At 36.5% G+C, this 19,603-nt stretch overlaps 1 protein-coding gene across 2 annotated transcripts in view; it reads right to left on the bottom strand.

Moving 5' to 3' along the window:
- Window positions 1-19,603, bottom strand: part of LOC109048026 (alpha-(1,6)-fucosyltransferase-like) — an 80,083-nt gene that overhangs the window by 29,549 nt on the left and 30,931 nt on the right. The window contains exon 3 of one of the 2 annotated variants that reach the window (XM_042742593.1): window positions 2,024-2,532. In XM_042742593.1, the coding sequence (XP_042598527.1) occupies window positions 2,024-2,226 (203 nt within the window). In that variant the 5' untranslated portion in view covers window positions 2,227-2,532. The remainder of the gene's footprint in view (window positions 1-2,023; window positions 2,533-19,603) is intronic. The other variant, XM_042742594.1, reaches the window with a different exon arrangement.

Genomic DNA, 19,603 nt, shown 5'->3' with positions numbered 1-19,603 from the left:
GTTGTTTTAAAAAAGTGCTCTATAAATAAACTTTGATTTGATTTTGATTTGAAGGTTTTGGTGACTTTGTAGCATTAGCAACTAACTTGTTGACAACTAAAAAGTCATATTTGATTGTGGCACTACACAGTAGGTCTCTAAAAGCAGCATCTGACAACGGCATTACACAATGCATTCAACAGTAAACACCAGTGTTTACAGGTAAAACAAATTAATATTTAATTTCTTCCATGCATAAATTATTCAGCTTTTTATTATTATTATTAGACAAAGTATTAGTTTTGTACACAACACGTACATACAGAGGGCAAATGACAAGTAAGAAATTAGTTTACTTGTTAGTGTTTCAAACATACATAAAAAGGGGAAAAATCTGAAAAAATAAAAAATAAAAATAAAAATAAATTGTGGATACTGAACGGTTTATTAAAGAAAAATCGGACAAAAAATAACTATATACAACCAAATGTTTGGAATAATTAAGAAGTCTCTTATGCTCAGCAAGGCTGCATTTATTTGATTGAAAATACAGTAACATTGTGAGGAATGTGCATGTGTGCTGTCATATATCAGATGATTATGAGGCACATTTGTGGAAAAAGTCACCAGGGTCAATTTAATAATTTATAATAACACGCAGATGTATAATGTATAAGTAGAAAGATGACACGACCACAGCTTAGTGAAATATATGGTTCACACAAGTTTGCATACTGCACACACAGCACATATACAGTACGCACACATACTGTACACACATTCAGATAAAACGGCAGGCAGGTGAATTGTGAAGAAGCCTGTTTGCATCTGTCAATTATACAAGGTGTCCCAGAAGGTAATGATCATTTAACTAGCAAAGCAGCTCAAATTTAGCCCATTGGCTGTCTTTCAAATGACACAGTGCATGACAGGAAGTGACTAGTGCAAGCCTGACCATACAAGACCACCTATTGGCTGATGAGGACCAATCGTAATCTAGCAAGTGTAAATACAAGACCAACAGAATTACAACTGTAATTGTCCTTATATTTATTGTTATGGTGAATTTGCTACAAATTGGTGATTTATCTGTTAGCAAGTTAAAACACAGCACCTGATCCTATTTAAAGCATCGCGAATCTCAACTGCTTGATGGTTTCTTTCACTGCAGAATGTAAATTATATTATCATCCAGTTCTAATCTGCTAAATGTAAACGCAATAAGATATTAGGATATTATTAACATTAAACACCATAATTTTCTGTAAAACTGCTTTGAAACAATGAATATCGTGAAAAGTGCTATGCAAATAAAAAACGAATTGAAGTTACTTTAAAAAAAAACCCCAACAACGATAGACTAGTTGACCAATTACATAGTGGTTGTCGGCTGACTAGTCAACAATCTTGCCCCATTCTAGAGTAAATTGTATTGATAAAATAGAGAAAAGGAAGAACTGAGAGCCATTTTACAAAAATAGCTTATGGTCAGTGTTGTCATTGTTTAACTAAAAATCTTTTTCATTAATTGAAATAAAGCTGAAATGAAAAAAAAAAATATATATATGAAATCTTAACTTTAAAAACATAACTGAATGTTTTGGCAGTTAACTGAATAAGTTTAGGTTAAATTAATACAGTTATTAAAACTAAAATGGAATTAAAAATAAAGCTAAAAAAGAAATAATTAAAACAAAAATGACAAAAAGCACATAAAATCAGCAAAAAAAAAAAAACAACTAAAATGTAAACTAAAAATAAAAGCTAATTTAATGAATACTATAATAATACATAAATATTGTTAAATTAGCTATGCTTGTGGTTAGAGAAATATTCAGATAACATGCCATAAATATAACGTTTTCTGATTTTTGTGGAGGAAGATCATAATCCGGCTGACATATCACATATTAGACTTCACAAACCTGTTGGCCTGCAGGCTAACTATTGCAGTAGATATCCCAAATTATACTGGCAGTCCAAATAACTCACATTTGAAGACAACCCCTAAAGAAAAATCAATAATTTAAAAAAATCCACCAACCGTAGAGTCTCTGCCATGCGTCTCAGATCTTCATTCTGCTGTTTCAGCCTTTCCAGCTTGGCCAGGATCTTGGAGAGCTCTCTGCTGGACCGTTCCGGATTCTCGCTGTCCCTCACGAGGTGACCCCCGATGTAGAAAAGCAGCGTGCCCCAGGCCAGCAGCACCAGCATAATCCAGCGCCATGAGCCTGTCCACGGACGCATGGCGCCTAGTGCTGCCCAGCACACACTCTCCTTTCACAACACGGGAGTTTGAGGCATACTCAGCTCAGCAGCAGCGCACCACCTCAGGGCTCCTCCAGAGCAGAAAGGGGATGTCGGAGGTCGGTGGGTCTTGCTTGTGTGTGCACTTAGAGGCTTGGAGGTTATATCATGGCAGCGGCCCCTCGCAGAGAAGGGGCGGAGGGTTTTGAGATCCCTTGAGACTTCACTTATGAGACTTCACTTCAGAGAACCGACGGCTCTGAGGAGTTCTTATTCCTCTAGGGCCTCTGCAAGGGATTCTGGTCCTGTAAAAACACAGAAGCGTGTATGATCAGTGAGATGATAGGACATGCTTATGTTATCTGTGAGAGATAAAGGCATAAGGGAGGTCTGAGATTATCTACTGTATCAGCTCTGCCTGTTCCTCCACAGAAAATAAAACTGGATTGAGCTCAGCTGCTCACAACGCTCCAGTCATACAGCTGTTACTGAGGATTATAGTGAACTCAAGGAGTAAGCGGTGAAAGTTAGCTGTCAAGTCAGCGCAAAGTGAAAATAATAGTAAATTCCTCAAAATTAATCTGATACACAAATGTGCAGGGAAGCACAAGAGAGGAAATAACAAGAGTGATATCGTAGAAAAGAGAGATCCCAGATATAAAGAAAATAATACTATTTTTTGAAACACATTTGAATATTTATGTCTTCTATTTCCATTTTTAGTGAGGTTCCAAATCGCACATATACATAAAGGGAAATACCAATGACACAGGGAACAACTGCACATCAATGTATCACTTCATAGGAAGAAGAGAAGAAAATTTCCCCTTTAGTCATTGCACACCACTATTGCAAACCAAAAATAATGTTTGACTTATTGATTTCTGCATAATAAAATTATTTTCAAAAACACACACATATAGTGTGTGTATGTATACATAACACTTCATACATATAGTATACACACACATACACACACACACACACACACACACACACACACACACACATACACACACACACACACACACACACACACACACACACACACAGCACAATGCAAAAGGCTTGTTGGCTTTTTTTATTATTTACCACATTCATTTTCCATTTTAAATCACTAAATGTAGAGGTTTGGGGTTTGACAACTTGCATTTATTAATAAAAAATTATATTACGTATATTAATACATAAGTATGTATATGTTAACAGTTATATGGTCATTTATATTATATTTGTGTTTATTAACATTATGGATTACACAAAGTCATACAAAAAAACTCTCCATTTGCATGACTCAAAATGTTGTCTTTGTTTGATGATGTCCCAACTGAACAGACTTTGTTGAGCTCTCCTGTAGCTCAAATAGTAGAGCATGACACAAGCAAAGCCAAGCTCTATGGGTTTGACTTCTAGGAAAACAAGAACATTTTTTAAATGTTACCTTGAATGCAAAGTAAATCGATTTGGATAAAAGCGCCATCCAAATGCAAAAATCTGAACTTCCACAGAAATCTCCCGCAAAGAATGACATGTAATCTGGAAGTAATATCTACAGCATCACAGTTTTTCTTGACTGCCAAGATTAGACTTTTCCTTTTTTTTGTGCATGCAAACTGAAAAGTATGTCATGTGACAACAATGTTGCATGTTACTGTTTGACATGTGAAATGTTTGCATAATGCATTCAGTTTCACATCATTTAAAAAAATGGTAGGTGATATGTAAATAGACACTGCAATGTATGGGGAAACAGTGGTCTAGTATTCCATGCACATTGACCACACTTGCCATGCACTGGGTATGTGTGTGTGTGTTTTCATGTGCATCCACCGAAAACTTTATTTTATTGCATTCAATACAGACTGCAAACTCTGGTCAAATATAATTCCCCCCTCCCCACACACACACACACACACACACACACACACACACACACACACACACACACACACACACACACACACACACACACACACACACACTGTGACTCTAGTTCAACATGTGAATGCTTGTACATTCATTTACTGACTTAAATGAGCAATCACAGTCAAATTGCACTTGTATCACAATCTCAAGTTAATAAACGCTGCACACCCATCGTCGTATCTTAAAAGTGAACCATTAACAGAGCTGAAATAATGTGACACTCACTGTGCATGTAAAACGAGGCTGACGGATGGGGACTATCTGACAGACTGGGGGATGTGGGCACCGCTTATCCTTCATTATGAATGAGGGCGGAATATAGAGAGTCATTATAGATTTCTGCATGGAGCATATACAATGTATTATAGATTGCGGTGGTGTGTCAGGCCCGGTAATCAAAGGCCGCAGTGCGGGACTGAATCAATAGAGTGACCTTCTGCAAGTGTCTCAGTACAGCAGACCGCCAGCTATTTATGCACATCACTACTGCAGTCAACAGGGCACTACTACACAGAAACACAGGAGTTACCCACAATCCTGGTGGCATACACTGAAATCAGCACATAATCTAATGCATGAACTGCTGTCTTACTCATTAAAGATTTCCCTTGCTCTTTGGAAATTGACATACAGTATGTATACACTCTAATGTTTACAATGAATAGCTTACAACCCAATCTGCCCAGTTCACTTCTTAGAAAATGCTCATCAATGTATAAATGGTGTTAAAAACATAAATAATAATAATAATAATAATAATAAAATAAAAAACAGGATAATTTACAAAAATACAAAAATATTATTACAATTTTAAATACCAATTTTCTATTTTAATATATTGTAATTTATTCCTGTAATGGCCTAGCTACATTTTCAGCAGCCATTACTCCAGTCTTCAGTGTCACATGATCCTTCAGAAATCATTCTAATTGTCTGATTTGATGCTCAAGATATAAATAGATTACTTATTATTATCGATGTTGAAAATAGCTTAATATTTTAAGGAAACTGTAACACATTCTTTTTCAGGATTCTTTAACGAACAGAAAGTTATAAAGAAATCTTTTTTTTATTAGTTTAACGCATCAGTCTCTTTAATTTTTACTGAAAAAGCTAGCAGCTCCACAGTTAATTCTAATATAGCAAAAATCAAGCTTCTCAAAACTGTATTTTAGGACACTGTGTAGCCGTCAGAAATAGGGATATTTTCAGTCTTAGATATTTAAATAGACTTCAAGCAGAAACTAAACTGCTACAAAAGTGTATAATATGGCTAATCTACATGAAGTCTGTTTATTTGATGTGTGTAAAACAGTGAGTGACACATAATTTCTCCAGGGCAGAAGTGTGCAATGCAGGACGATATATCTCTTTACTACATTAAAAAAGTGCCTCTTCAGCATGACATTCTACTTATTTAAACTTGTAATTAACTCGGTACACTGGGGGAGTGAAGCTGAGATTCCCAGCTTCATACACAAACGTATATCACAGAGCGTCAGTCTAAGTACACACTCAACATCCTCATTACAGAAATGTCACCACTGACTGCTATTAGTCTTAGTTTTAAATGAGAAATGGGGAGCAAGTCATTAAAATACTGCAATAAAGCGAACAGGACGATTTGGTTCTGAAAGAGAAATAATCTGTAAACTGCACCGTCCCGCTTGGGTGCACCCCCCTTTACCCCGCTCCTACAGCTCATGAATAATTGAGATCTGCATAGTGACACAGCAGCGCACAGACAAGGACAGCAATAAATCCATAATTAATGCCTGCATTTATGAAAGCATGCAGGGCTGAACAACAGCCTGCTCAGGTTAGGCTGGATTTCAGCAGGGTTTCATGTATCTTTCTTCCTCAACAGCGGATGAGAGACAAACTCAACTAGACTAAAATGGTTAGTGGCAAGGTTATTGTTAACAAAAAAAGTGAGAAAACTGTTTCTAAAAAAATTGCAATGTAACAGAAGTAGCGACGATGGGAGGGGAAATTCTGTGGGAATTTTACTGACAATGCGCACATTAAAAAACAGACAAAGTCAGATCATCTTCATAATGACCAGCGCAATCTACCGTGAGCAGTGGAAATTACCGCCTGCTTTAAGACATGCTTTTTGAGGCGCTCAATAATGGCGCAAATACCAGTAATTTGATGAACACAAACGGAAGTATTTGTCATTTTAATACTCTCCTCCAATAAATTTTGTGTCTGAAATGGAAACTCCTACAAATGCATATTCAATAAGGTCAGGCGCAAAAATAAATGTCCACACCTTTTGAGTGCTAATTCTTCACTGCGCGTCTTTAGTAAATCCTGACTGTATCTTTTTAACGCCAAAAGATGGTTTGCGCTGGTGCAAGCTGTTAGTAATTCTGGCCATATATACAGTGTAGAATTAATAGTATTACTTGGGAATAATTTTTCCATATGGTAAGACATGCATTGATTTACTTATTTTATATTGAGTAGAGTTGTGGTGACACAATCCGATATTGATATATCATAAGGATATTGCTTTAAAATGTTAATTTTTCTATTCATATTACCATTATTTTTACTCTCTCATGGACACACTGGGTCTGTTATGTGGATTTGGCACAATTTTAATCACAATTCAGTTGCACTTCAGTGATCTGTATTGATATGTAACATGTTGTTACCGAAACCCAGTCCTAACATCAGCTTGTTCTTGTTGATGCTGCAGAAAACAAAGTCAGCCTACGCACTTGATATAGCTGAGTAACCATGCATGCAGTCATGCTATATTGACTTTCACCGTTAGGATTTTCAATGTGACACGAAAGAGTTCGATGTACTGTCCACAAACTTTAAATGTCTGCAAACTTTGCTTAAAGTTGCTAGAAATGACAGACTTTTAAAGAGATAGTTTACCTTCATGTCATTCCAAAGCTGTATCACTGATACATACATACATTATTTTTTTTTTTAATTTCTCCTTTTGTAGCAAGAGAGTAAACAAATAAAACGATTTTTCATATTTGGGCGAACTACTCCTTTAAAATGCGAAATAACAATAATTTAAAATACTTATCGATTCAATGTTGTGATGATAGACTATCACAACACAGAAGTGTATTGATATTTCCTTTTCTTCTGTTGGCTACTTCCTACATCTTCAGTAGATTTTTTGAAATTAGGTTTTATTGACATTTCTAAGTTAATGCAGCTGTAAATAGAGATGGTCCTTTTCTGCTATTAAAGATTTATCTTTTTTCCTCTCTGTCTCTCTCACAACAAGTATAATAGACTCTCTAATTTCCTTTGCCATACTGATGTGCAAACTCTCAGCTCTTTTCATTCCTGTAGAGGTGCATTGTGGGAGCTCCACATGTCTATGGACCACTCCCACTGACTTCACACTGCATTATGCATCCTGACTCCTGTACAGATCCAGTGTCCTGTGGGAATCACTGATAACCATTCAGGTAGAAGACAAATGTTTTAATCATTGAGGAGGATGAGAAACACAAGCATGTGTTGTTCAGGTGTGGTCTGGATGCACATGCCTCATGTTTTGTACAGTATCTAGAGCAGTACAAGCCACAGGGCTTAAATGTGAACAGGTTAAGTAGGCCATCACATACAAATACAAAACTGCAAAAGGTGACAGGCTGCTCTCGTTCTTTTTGTCTTCATATTGGATTAAGATTACGAGTGAAATGTAAGATATGAGTCTTATATAAAGAGTTTAAAAGAAACAAACCATAAAACCAGGCCTTGATCTTTCATATTAGATCCTGAGATTCAGCTCTAGAAATCTGACACTTCATAAATTTCAGAGCCACTCCAAGAATGATGCCGTGGGATGGAACATTTTTCCCTGCTCAAAAACATCTCTGAGGACATTTGTGCTTCTGCTTAGAACAACCTACAACATTCATAAAATGAAAGAGTTTTATACCATGAACAACCCACAGACAAGATGTACATTTATCCAGTTTACAATTTGAATTAATGTGACCAGAAATCTGGTTGGAGCATTTCATAACAATCTTCATAACCAGATGTTTCTACATCTCGTCTGCTTTTAAAACACCAACCCTGGCTGTTACTTTTTGCTCTCTCACAGTTTCTGTAGACGTCTCATGGAGGAGTTAAATGAACTTGGCCAGGTCAAATGCCATGCTTGCCCCAGGGTGAACTTTTACTGCAATGCAGGAAGTTGCGTTTATTTTGTTTGCATAGTGAAATTCTAATCAATTACATGAAAATGTGGGCTTAAATTTCTGTGTGAGTAAACTTGCATCGTAAACAAAAATTTATGCAGAAGTCAGATCCCAAAATGTTTGGAAAACCAAAAAAGCTATAGATTTATGGAATTAGAATGAAAAATAAAATCTAATGCTTTCGAAATTTGATAAATAGCAAAAAAAAGAAATGCATTTTGTAAAGATGGTTAAGTCTGTTACATGAGGTGTTTTAGTTCAGGTGGCCAAATGTAATGCTCAGCAAAAAATATGCGGAATAATTAGTTCTTATGGTGTTGAAAGAACAGTTAACAACTTCCACTTGGCCTCAATTGTGGCATAAGTCCTTGTGTTGGAGTTCTCTACTTCCAATCATCATCCCCTGGCCCTTTTATTCCCGGCCCATGTCCAAACTCACACCAGGAGGAGGTGGCCAGGAGGACGGGGCACAGCACTTGAACACCACTGGAAGGGCAAGATGAGGCACACCTGATGTGTATTGTGCTTAATTATTGCTGATATAACTGCAGTTTTGTTAAACTGTGATATGTGAAACACAATTCTTTGATGAATAGAAAGGTTCAAAAACCAGCAATTATTTGAAATAGATCTCTCATGTAGAATTATAAATGTCTTTATCGTCACTTTTGAACAATTTATTGCATCCTTCCTGAATAAATATATAAATTAATAAAAAATATCTCTATACTGTATATGCATGTCATAATGTGGTGAAATGGCTCTCAAACTATTGCGCATACCTACATCTTAAAAAAACGGCTGTAAATTGAGGTTTAGAAAGGCATATAGTGTTAGACTGTGGCCTAAGTGTGAAAGTTTTGCAAGAAGCTGCACTAAAGTGAGATACTATGCAATGGTGTACACAACACTCATTGTGTGTGTGAGTTTTAGCATGCTGAGACACAAGGTAAAAGGTGTGGCTTGCGGCTATCACAGATCATCAGAGAAAAGGTCACACCTGCTCGGAAAGAACAGACACATTCTCAGAGGGACCTGTGCATGTGTGTATATAAAAACAATTATGCAAAAGAGTAAGCCTGTTTGAACGGGGGGTGGGAGGGCAATTAGGATGGAAAAGCTTTGGTTTGTCTCTTTCATCAGTTTTATATTCAATAAGTGTCACATTAGGCAGGCAACACCTGTTAAGGCAATCTGGTGTTCCCTCTCTAGGTGTATTAGCTTGTGTGTATTTGTAGGTGTGTGAACCACACTGAATACTTCAGCTACTGTAGAATATAAAGTGCTCTGATGAATTGTCTGCCATAGATGTGCATGAGCACTTCTACAATACAATAATAATGATACAATAAACAAAAAATATAGCAAAAAATGCAATAAATTACAAAGGCAAGTTATAGTTCCTGAGGGTGTGTGTGTGTGTGTGTGTGTGTGTGTGTGTGTGTGTGTGTGTGCTTGAGCAGGCCTTCAAATACATGAAACCCCCAAATGGAAACTGAAATCAAGCTATAGCAACCCACCAGTTTCATTACATATCTTACTCAACTTTAAGCCAGGCAGATATGATGTAAGATAGGCATAAATAAAACTACATTTTTACTTTTTCTTTTTTAAAAAATAAAAAAGTTTAAGAGTGGATGGCTGCTAGGTTTCAAGAGCATTGACAGGTGGTTGCTAAGGTGCTCTCTAGTTCTCTGGGAGTTGGTCTCCAGACTGCCAAAAATAATTTTACATTTAATAGTACTATTATTAAAGCACATATTAATGCTTTATTCGGCATGAACATATTTTAGATTCTTTAATCCAAACCCATATCTAAACTTAACAACTACCTTACTGACTATTAATAAGCAGCAAATTAGAAAAAAAATCATAGTTAATAAGTTAGTTAATATTGAGAGTTGGTCCCTAAACTAAAGTCTGACCAAAAATACCATTTCAGTCTTTCTACTTCAAAATATCATGTTTAACTCAATGTGTTACTTGCTGTTTCTTAGTAATTATTGTGAAATTTACTAGCAATTTCTGAGTGGAAATCGTTTATACACCTTTTTACAGTGGAGGTGGCTGGGGTAAGCTATCATTCATATCTGTAGAACAAACTGCGTGGGACGAGGTATGCAATAAAATGTAATACTCATGCATGGGATATGCTTGTGTTTTTACGCACTGCATACAGTTGAAGATTCTAAACTTTCCAGTGACCATGAGCCCTTACTTCAGGCTTAGGGGTTCGAACAAACCCATAACTCTAAATATGAGCAATATTAATAATTCTTGCCTCAGTAACGGACCATAACCAATTCTGATCTTGTACCGTGTGACTACTCAGTCCTTTCTATTTAATTTTTACAATTCGTATCTGTAGGAGTCAACAGATCTCCAGCAAGAGAGCAGCCAGAAAGAGCGATGCTGAATCATCTCGGCACTTTAGAGTGCTGAGTCAAGAGCTATAATAGACTTTTGGTGAGCTGCAAGTGCGATTGGGAATGTGTGCCTGAGGTTGGGTATAAATTTGATTTAACTTCTTATGAGAGTGGAAAGGTTGAGTGTACACGTGGGTGTGTGTTTTATGGTATAGGTTTAGTGGCTTTCAAGAGCAAGCTAAGATAAATCTATATGCATCATGATAGCAGTGGATGAACATTGGATGGATGTTTAGTGAGAACATATTATTGCTCAGGCCATGAGGTAAGTACAGAGCTATATTTTGCCTTAATGGAAAAGGCTCTAGAAGTCGAGCAGCAATGCGGCGGTGCCTGGAAGGTTGTCAGATGTATTTAGTGTCAGGTTAGCTGATTGAGGTTGCAGGATAAAGTAGGCCTTGATTCTGCTCTTTTTATGAGACTGTACAATAGATGACCTTTGCTCCGGTGGGTGTGCTAGAAATGCATGCGAGAATATGACAGAAAGACAAAGAGATTTGGAGGCCAAAGGAAAAATGAGCTTGTCATTCTGGCCTTGAGCTATTATTGAAGAAATGGCAATATGTGCTGGTCTATATAAAGAAATATGGTCAGACACCGAGCAAACAGATAAATGGATTTAAAGTATAAGAAAAGAGAAATACCTGAGTCATTTTTTTAGCTTTTTCATTAAAATCTATTGCACTCTTGCAATGTATTGCATAGATACCATGCGAGCTGTGAATTTAATGCTGTACACGCTATGAAATGTTACTGGGGTCACAGGTGTGAGAGGCGGAGAGATGTGGGAAGCATTTAGAGACTTGTAAGAAGAACGGTAGGTGTTTTTGACATGGTGATTACATTCCTTCACTGTGAAACAATCACACAGGACTCTCAAAAGGAAGAAAAGAAAGCACAAAACAATCAAAAAGGATAGTATTTAGAGGGAGGGAAATAAAATGTTCAAACCCTGGAAAAAGATAATGGGCACTTTCCACAAATAGGGTACAATATAAGGCACTTATAAATGATAAAACTCTTAAAATTGAATTTTTTTCTTCTTTGCAAGAGACGGGGAATGCTTAACCTTCAGAGAATGTTGACTGTCAACATCAAAAAATGTGTTTGCAATATCAAAATTTTTTGCTGTTTTTTGCAACTGTTTCTAAATGTCTAAATACCGTTAATACATTAGTATATATATTTAATACAGTTGCACACTGAATAAACATCAAAATAAAATATGCATACAATACTGTACAAATGTTTGTTGTCAGTGAGATTTTTTTAAGAAACGAATATTTTTATTTATCATGGACACATTAAATTGATCAAAAGCTAGAAAGTAAGAGTAATAATGTTACAAAAGATTTTAAACTTTCTATTTAGCTATAGACAGGCTCTAAAAACTGCCAGGGCTGAGCATATCCACAAACTCATAGAAAATAACCAAAACAATCCAAGGTTTTTATTTAGCACAGTGGCTAGATTAACAAATACCCAGACGGCACCCGATCTAAATATCCCCTCACAGTTAAATAGTAATGACTTTATGAATTTCTTCACTGATAAAATAGATAACATCAGAAATACAATAACACATGTAGATTCTACAGCGTCTAATACTTCAGTTTTATCCATTGCAGCCAAAGATAAACTGCAGTGCTTTACAACTATAGGTCAGGAAGAGCTACAGTAAATAAACTTATCACTGCATCTAAACCAACAACATGTTTATTAGATCCAGTACCCACTAAATTACTGAAAGAGTTGTTACCTGTAGCAGAAGAACCACTTCTCAATATTATTAACTCGTCGTTATCTTTAGGTCACATCCCAAAACCATTCAAGCTGGCGGTTATTAAGCCTCTTATTAAAAAACCACAGCTAGATCCTAGTGAACTGGCAAATTACAGACCCATTTCAAATCTTCCGTTTATGTCTAAAATTTTAGAAAAAGTTGTGTCTGCTCAATTGTGCTCCTTCCTGCAAAAAAATGATCTCTATGAAGAATTTCAGGTTTTTTTTTTTCAGGTCGGGTTTCAGGCCCCACCATAGCACAGAAACTGCACTTGTTAAAATTACAAATGACTTGCTTCTTGCGTCAGACCAAGGCTGTATCTCATTGCTAATTTTACTTGATCTAAGTACTGCGTTCAAAACCATAGATCACGACATACTCCTAGATCGATCCAAACTATTCAGGTATTCAAGGGCAGACTTTAAGATGGTTTAGATCCTACCTGTCCGATCGCTACCACTTTGTTTATTTATATGGGGAGTCATCTCATTTATCACCAGTCAAATATGGAGTGCCACAAGGATCTGTCCTAGGTCCTCTGCTATTTTCAATATACATGTTGCCCCTTGGTATTATCATTAGAAAATACGGGATTAGTTTCCACTGTTATGTCAAGGTCCTCTGCTATTTTCAATATACATGTTGCCCCTTGGTATCTAAATTATCAAAGCTAACAGAGTGTGTTAAAAACGTAAAAGATTGGATAACCAACAATTTTCTCCTATTACATTCGGATAAGACAGATATATTACTTATTGGACCAAAAAACAGTACACAGAATCTTGTAGATTACAATTTGCAACTAGACGGATGTACTGTTACTTCCTCTAGAGTCAAAAATCTGGGTGTTATAGACAGCAACATGTCTTTTGAAAATCATATTTCCCATGTAACAAAAACAGCATTCTTCCATCTTAGAAACATTGCCAAGCTACTAAACATGTTATCTGTTTCTGATGCAGAAAAGCTAGTTCATGCATTCATGACCTCTAGACTGGACTATTGTAATGCACTGCTAAGTGGTTGTCCTGCATCTTCAATAAACAAGCTACAGGTAGTCCAAAATGCAGTGGCTAGAGTCCTTACCAGGTCAAGAAAATATAATCATATTAGCTACACTAATTCTACAGTCTCTGCACTGCCTACCTATTAAGTTCCGTATCAGTTACAAAATATTATTACTTACTTAAAAGGCCCTTAATGGTTTAGCTCCTGTGGACCCTTACTAGTCTTCTATCACGCTACAATCCATCACACTTCCTAAGGTCACAAAACGCTGGACTTTTGGTAGTACCTAGGATAGCAAAGTCCACTAAAGGAGGTAGAGCTTTTAAACATTTGGCTCCCAAACTCTGGAATAGCCTTCCTGATAATGTTCGGGGTTCAGACACACTCTTTCTGTTTAAATCTAGATTAAAGACACATCTCTTTGACCAAGCATTCAAATAATGCATCTCATAATTTTGGACTGCAGTTATATCTGATAAAATGTGCATTATTATTCTTTAGCTTGGGTTAAACTAATTAATTTTGCTAGGCTGGAACTGCAGCTATGATAATTATATCTCTATTTGTTTCTCTGTTTTGCCACAGGATGTAAGGATTTACACAAGCTCCATTCTGGATCCAGAACTCCTGAGAAGAGATGATGCCAACACCTCAGAGGACCTCAGATGATGCTAACCCTGAAACAACATACAGAACTACCACATTTTGCTATAAGTTTATAGTGTTAATCGTCTGTTTGTTTACGTCTTTAATTGATTTTTCCGAACATTTCTGCCATATGCACATAAACTGACAGTCACAACTGATGATAGTTGCTTTGCAATTATGTGTATAGTAAAAAGCGCTATACAAATAAACTTGAAATGAATTAAATTTAATAAATACATTGACTGGAGTTTACTTGACTCAGTTCAGTTGAACTGTACGACCTGGTTCATTTATTTTTTCTGACTACTGCCTCATTTTAAAGATTCAGCTGTGAACAGTAGTAATATTTGTAAATTTTTGTTTGCAAATATTTTGTTTAACTTTAGTCTTTTTTACGTTCATTAAATCAATAAATTTTGCATTTGCATTACAAAAATGTTTGACAACTGGAGCACTTTAAAGGGATAGTTCACCCAAAAATGGTAATTTGCTGTTATTAAATTATATAAATTTTATACATTTTAATGACCTCGGGCAATCACAGATATTGGTGAATTTCTTCAGTAGAACAGTAAAGAAGATTTTTATCTGAAATGGCGATTCATACACTAGACATCTGTGGCTGCCGGTTTTTGATTGGTCTTGTCTGTGCATGTTTATTTGACTCTTAAAATCCGGCAGCCACGCAGTTTATGAATTTCCAAAGACAATGGTTTCACCTAAAAATCTCTTTTACTGTTCAATTGAAGAAAAAAGTTAACTACATCTTGGATGGAGACAATTAACAGCAAATTTTCATTTGGGTGAACTATTCCTTTAAGCCTGCATGTTTATAGACTATATGACAAAGGTTATAAACGCAGATTGTTATTAAATAAAGGCTATTGTGTGTTGTAATGTGTGTGTAGTGATTGATAGACACCAGTTAATAATTTTCTTAAAGTCAGTTTAAAATATAATTACTAGTTCCACAGCAATTTCTTATGATGCCCAAATAATAAATCTTAGTTGAGGTTACATATGAAACACATGGAGTAAATGGTTACATTTTAATTGACATAATTTGCTGTAGTTTTCTAAATGTTTGACCAATTAAAACATTTAAAGGCACAATATGTAAGATTTTTTATTAAAATATACAAAAACCACTAGAACAGTGTAATATTTTCTGCTGATTTGTGTACATACATTATCCCAAATGTTTCGAAGAATGTTTAAATCCAGAGAAATAAGCAATTTTAACTAGTGACACAGACCGTGTCCATAGTGTCATTGTGTTGCCTGCCAATGATGTCATAAGCCCTCGATTTGTTTTTTTAGAAAACATGGAAACACCAAAGACACTTTAGTATGTTATGCGTTTTATTAGACAGGTGAAATACATTAATTGTTTGTTTGTAATTATTAATAAACATGAGTGTGAACATTTGAACTAGGTACTTTTAAATCAAGGCTAATTTTGTGTTACATAATAAATACAGTACATTATATTTGTGGCTGTGAGAGAGATGCTATAGCATTTTCTTTACTATAGTCTATGAGCAGAAGACGATGCAGTCAGTCTGGGGGTTGTTTAAAACCAGGCTCAGTATCTCTTCTTGTGCTTGCGTAGAGTATTGATCTGCTGAGTGTTGCTTGGTTAATGAGCAGCACTGATGATTCCATGAGTCTGTCTCACTAGAAAGGGCTAATCGGTTTGCAGCTGCCTCCAAGGGATGAAAAAACATGAGGAAAGCCTATGAGTGCATGAGTGGATGTGTTAGAACTCAGCCTGTCCTCTCACTCACCACCTCTGGCTACACTGAATGCACTGATGTAAGAGCAATCAAGCTAAAGTCTCACCCTGTTGATTCATGGGTGGAGGATAAATTATTTCATCAGCGGAACATATGTCTCACCTGAGTACTCTCTCGCCTGCTATTGTTCTGTCTTGGCTTTTCATCTTGTTGGTGCCGATTCTCAGCTTCAATGGAAGGAGGAATGGCCGTCATGTTTGACTAGAGTGATCTCGCAGACTTGAACAGTTCGTAATAGCTCATCTAACCTTTCTTTCTGCCTTTGGCATCATCTGACTGTCAGTCTATATCCTGTAATAAGTGTAGAGAAGAATAAGGAATAGTTCAACCAAAAATAAAAATTGTCATCATTAACTCACCACATCTTTTATGACTTTCTGTATGCCCACTTTTTAATGCTTTTATAGTTCTTTTTTGTCCTTTTTGGAGCTGTTCCCTTTCCATTTACAATAAATGGAACAGCAGCTCAGAGATTGTTCAGTAAATGATGACAGGTGTCCTTTTAATATGGATTTCTAATGGCTGATGCCAATATTTTAGAGAGCAGGGTGGTTTATGGCCAATATAAAGCTGCACTCACACAATTTAATTTAAATATGCACATTATTGTTGCAATAAAAATTAAGAATCAATCTGAAACATAAATTTAATGATTTTTTTTTTTTGTGTTAACTGTTTTTTCAGGGCTCTTTGATTAATAATAATAATAATAAAAACTCTACAAGTCTATTTTGTTGAACACAAAATAAATAATTTTGAAGATATGGCCAATAATTTCATATTTTCATTTTTGGGTTAACCATCCCATATATTATTGTTAAAAGTTTCAACTAAGGGATCTCCTAAATTTAAGGTTTTGTTGCAGCTGGTTCCATACCCTTGTAACTCGTGGCTGCCACTTTCAGAGTTTAAGCCAACCATCTTAAAGTCACAATAGAGTTAGAGCCATGGAGCTCTGGCTGATCCTGGCACCTCATCCTCCTTCTTTACAACCACAATGGAGACTCTCACTGCATCCAAAGACTCTTTTCTAAGCAGCACTGCCTCCTCTGACATCCCTAAACAATGGAGGGCAGTGATCTCTGACAGTGACCCACAGGGCCATCGCCTGATTAAAAGCAAACAAAGGAGACGGGGGACCTCCATCCAAGCATCTAATTTTAGAGCCACAATGAAAGTAAGCAATGTTTCGTTCCATGTTTGCTTTTTTGAAAGCTGACAGTGTTAGCTGTGGATGGATGAAGATGGGGGTGGACCAGCAGAAGTCCTGCAGAGTCTAGACCTGCTCCCAGCCCATGCTGCAGAGAAGCTGATCTCTCTTCATTACTCTATTAACATCCCAGACAGCAACCCTCTACAGTACAGTACTACAACACAAACACACGTAACCACACAAGCTCCAGTGCGAACACAAAGGTCATAGCTTCTAAATGGATACATCCTCAGAGGTTATCTGTATGTTTAATGATATGAAGTATGTGGCAGACAGTGTGCAAGAATGTCAACATCACACCTTTCTTCTGTGTGATGCGGGTCAACACACATCCCGTTCCTCCTCTGCAATGCTGGGACAGCCGTTAACTCATGCGGGCTCCCGTGAAAAGCTTCAAAGCAAATATGCGATACAGGAAAGACAGTAAATGCATTTCCATGAGACTGCGCCTTTATCTGGGACTTCATCAAGTTTTAACCACCGCTGCTTATAGAACCCTCTCAAATAGGAAAAAAGCGATATGTTCCTGTTCCTATTTATTTGTCCAGGTGTGTCTACTTCAATCATTTGGTCTATTATATTTACACAGTTTTCTTTGCCATTGCTCCTTATCAGATTGTAAGTGAGGAAACTTGGGAGAGCCTTCTTTATTTAGTGGTTATACATGAAAAAAAAAAAAGTATTCTAGTTTCTCATTCGTACATAGGTTTATTGTTGGGTTAGTTCATTCTGAGTATGTATAATACAGCTGTATTTCAATTATGGATGTGTTAGAGCTTTTGCAGCTGTTATTGCAATTTTTCTTTGTAAGGAAAGCTTAGCTTCTTTTGAAAAAAATAATAATAATAAAATCAGCATGATATGGAAATTTCTATTTTCTAAATTAATTGTATTGAACAATTCAAGAAAGAACACAACGAAATCGCCACAACACAATGCATAGGACTAATTTCATTGTGTTTGTTTCTGTTTTGTTGTGGCTTGTTTCCATTGTGTTGTGCCAATTTTGTTGTTGCAGCTTGTTTCCATTTTGTTGTGGCTTGTTTCTGTTGTGTTGTGCCAATTTTGTTGTGGTGCGGCTTGTTTCCGTCGTGTTGTGCTAATTTCTATGTGTTGCGACTTGTTCCAGTTGTGTTGTGCTAATTTCGTTCTGTTCTGTGCTTCAGTGTTGGCCAAAATAAATAATAAGAAATAACAGATTTTTAAATAATATAAGTATATTTTTATCACATTTAATTTAAAAGTTGAAATGCAAATTTTAAATTATATAAACTCGAATTCAATTAATAAATGTGGTGTTGGCCAGTAAAATCTGAAATACCAGCAAAATAAAAAACCTTACTGCTGAACCTTGTTGCTCTTCATATGTGATAAGATCACTTCAGTCGGATATTCATATCAGTGATAAATGGGTCCACAGTATGTAGAGTCAATCAAGTATGACTGATTTTTAATCAAGTAATCTTATCAACCCATTACACAATATGTTTTATGCCACAGTGCTCTATTAAGATAATAAGAAATGCTGTGTACGATGACTTGAGTATTTTTAGTAAGCTCACAGTACACAGTAATGTCAGACTCCATGAAAAGCCCCATCACCCTTGCCATATAGATAAGAGCTTGTGAGTGCTCTCAATAGAGATGCCATGAGCTGACTTTATTGGTATTTAGTGAAGGAAGCTTCTATAAGCACCGTCAAGCAAACAAGCCCCTCAGCCAACATTTCCTGAAGACCACTAACAGCTGTTGCTAAGCAACTTGAGCATGTGCAGCAGGGACAATCCTGGTAAATACACAGGCACTTCAATGGATCACTAAAACGTGCAAATAAAACAAACATCTGAAAAATAGCATCACTACAATAACTTTATGCACACATGTTGATGTTTACATTCAGCTAATTAATTTTAACTGACTTGAAATGACTAAAGCCAGGCTCACACTACAGCATTTTTAGCCATGATTTCCCCCTCCCGAGAATCGGAGCAAAAATCTTGTCGAGCACCTTGATCGCTCCCGATGTTTGGCGCGGATTATCTGCTAATGTGAGGCATTCACCGATCGAATCTTGCACCTCCCGATCTTCTCGCACACAGATCAGGGCCGGCCCGATCATATCAAACATGTTTGCTATTTAGGATTTAAATCGGAATGATGACAGCTAAATGATTACATCAGTACTTTCTCAACAGCCAGTGCACGACCTCAAAACAGCTGCTGTACAGGGTCCGATGGATAGTGGAGATGGAGGAAACTGCTTAGTAACACTGTCTGTATAATCGAAAATATATCACAACCATAAGGAGAAAGAGAAGCGTTGAGGTGAAATCGCCTCAGTTTTGAAAGTACCGGGTGAGTGCAGAAAGCTGCTAGCACGCTAGCTA

The sequence above is a fragment of the Cyprinus carpio genome, chromosome B17, assembly GCF_018340385.1.
Source record: "Cyprinus carpio isolate SPL01 chromosome B17, ASM1834038v1, whole genome shotgun sequence".
Lineage (NCBI taxonomy): Eukaryota > Metazoa > Chordata > Actinopteri > Cypriniformes > Cyprinidae > Cyprinus > Cyprinus carpio.
Note: the sequence above shows the minus strand (reverse complement) of the source record. Positions and strands in the feature narration are given on the sequence as shown.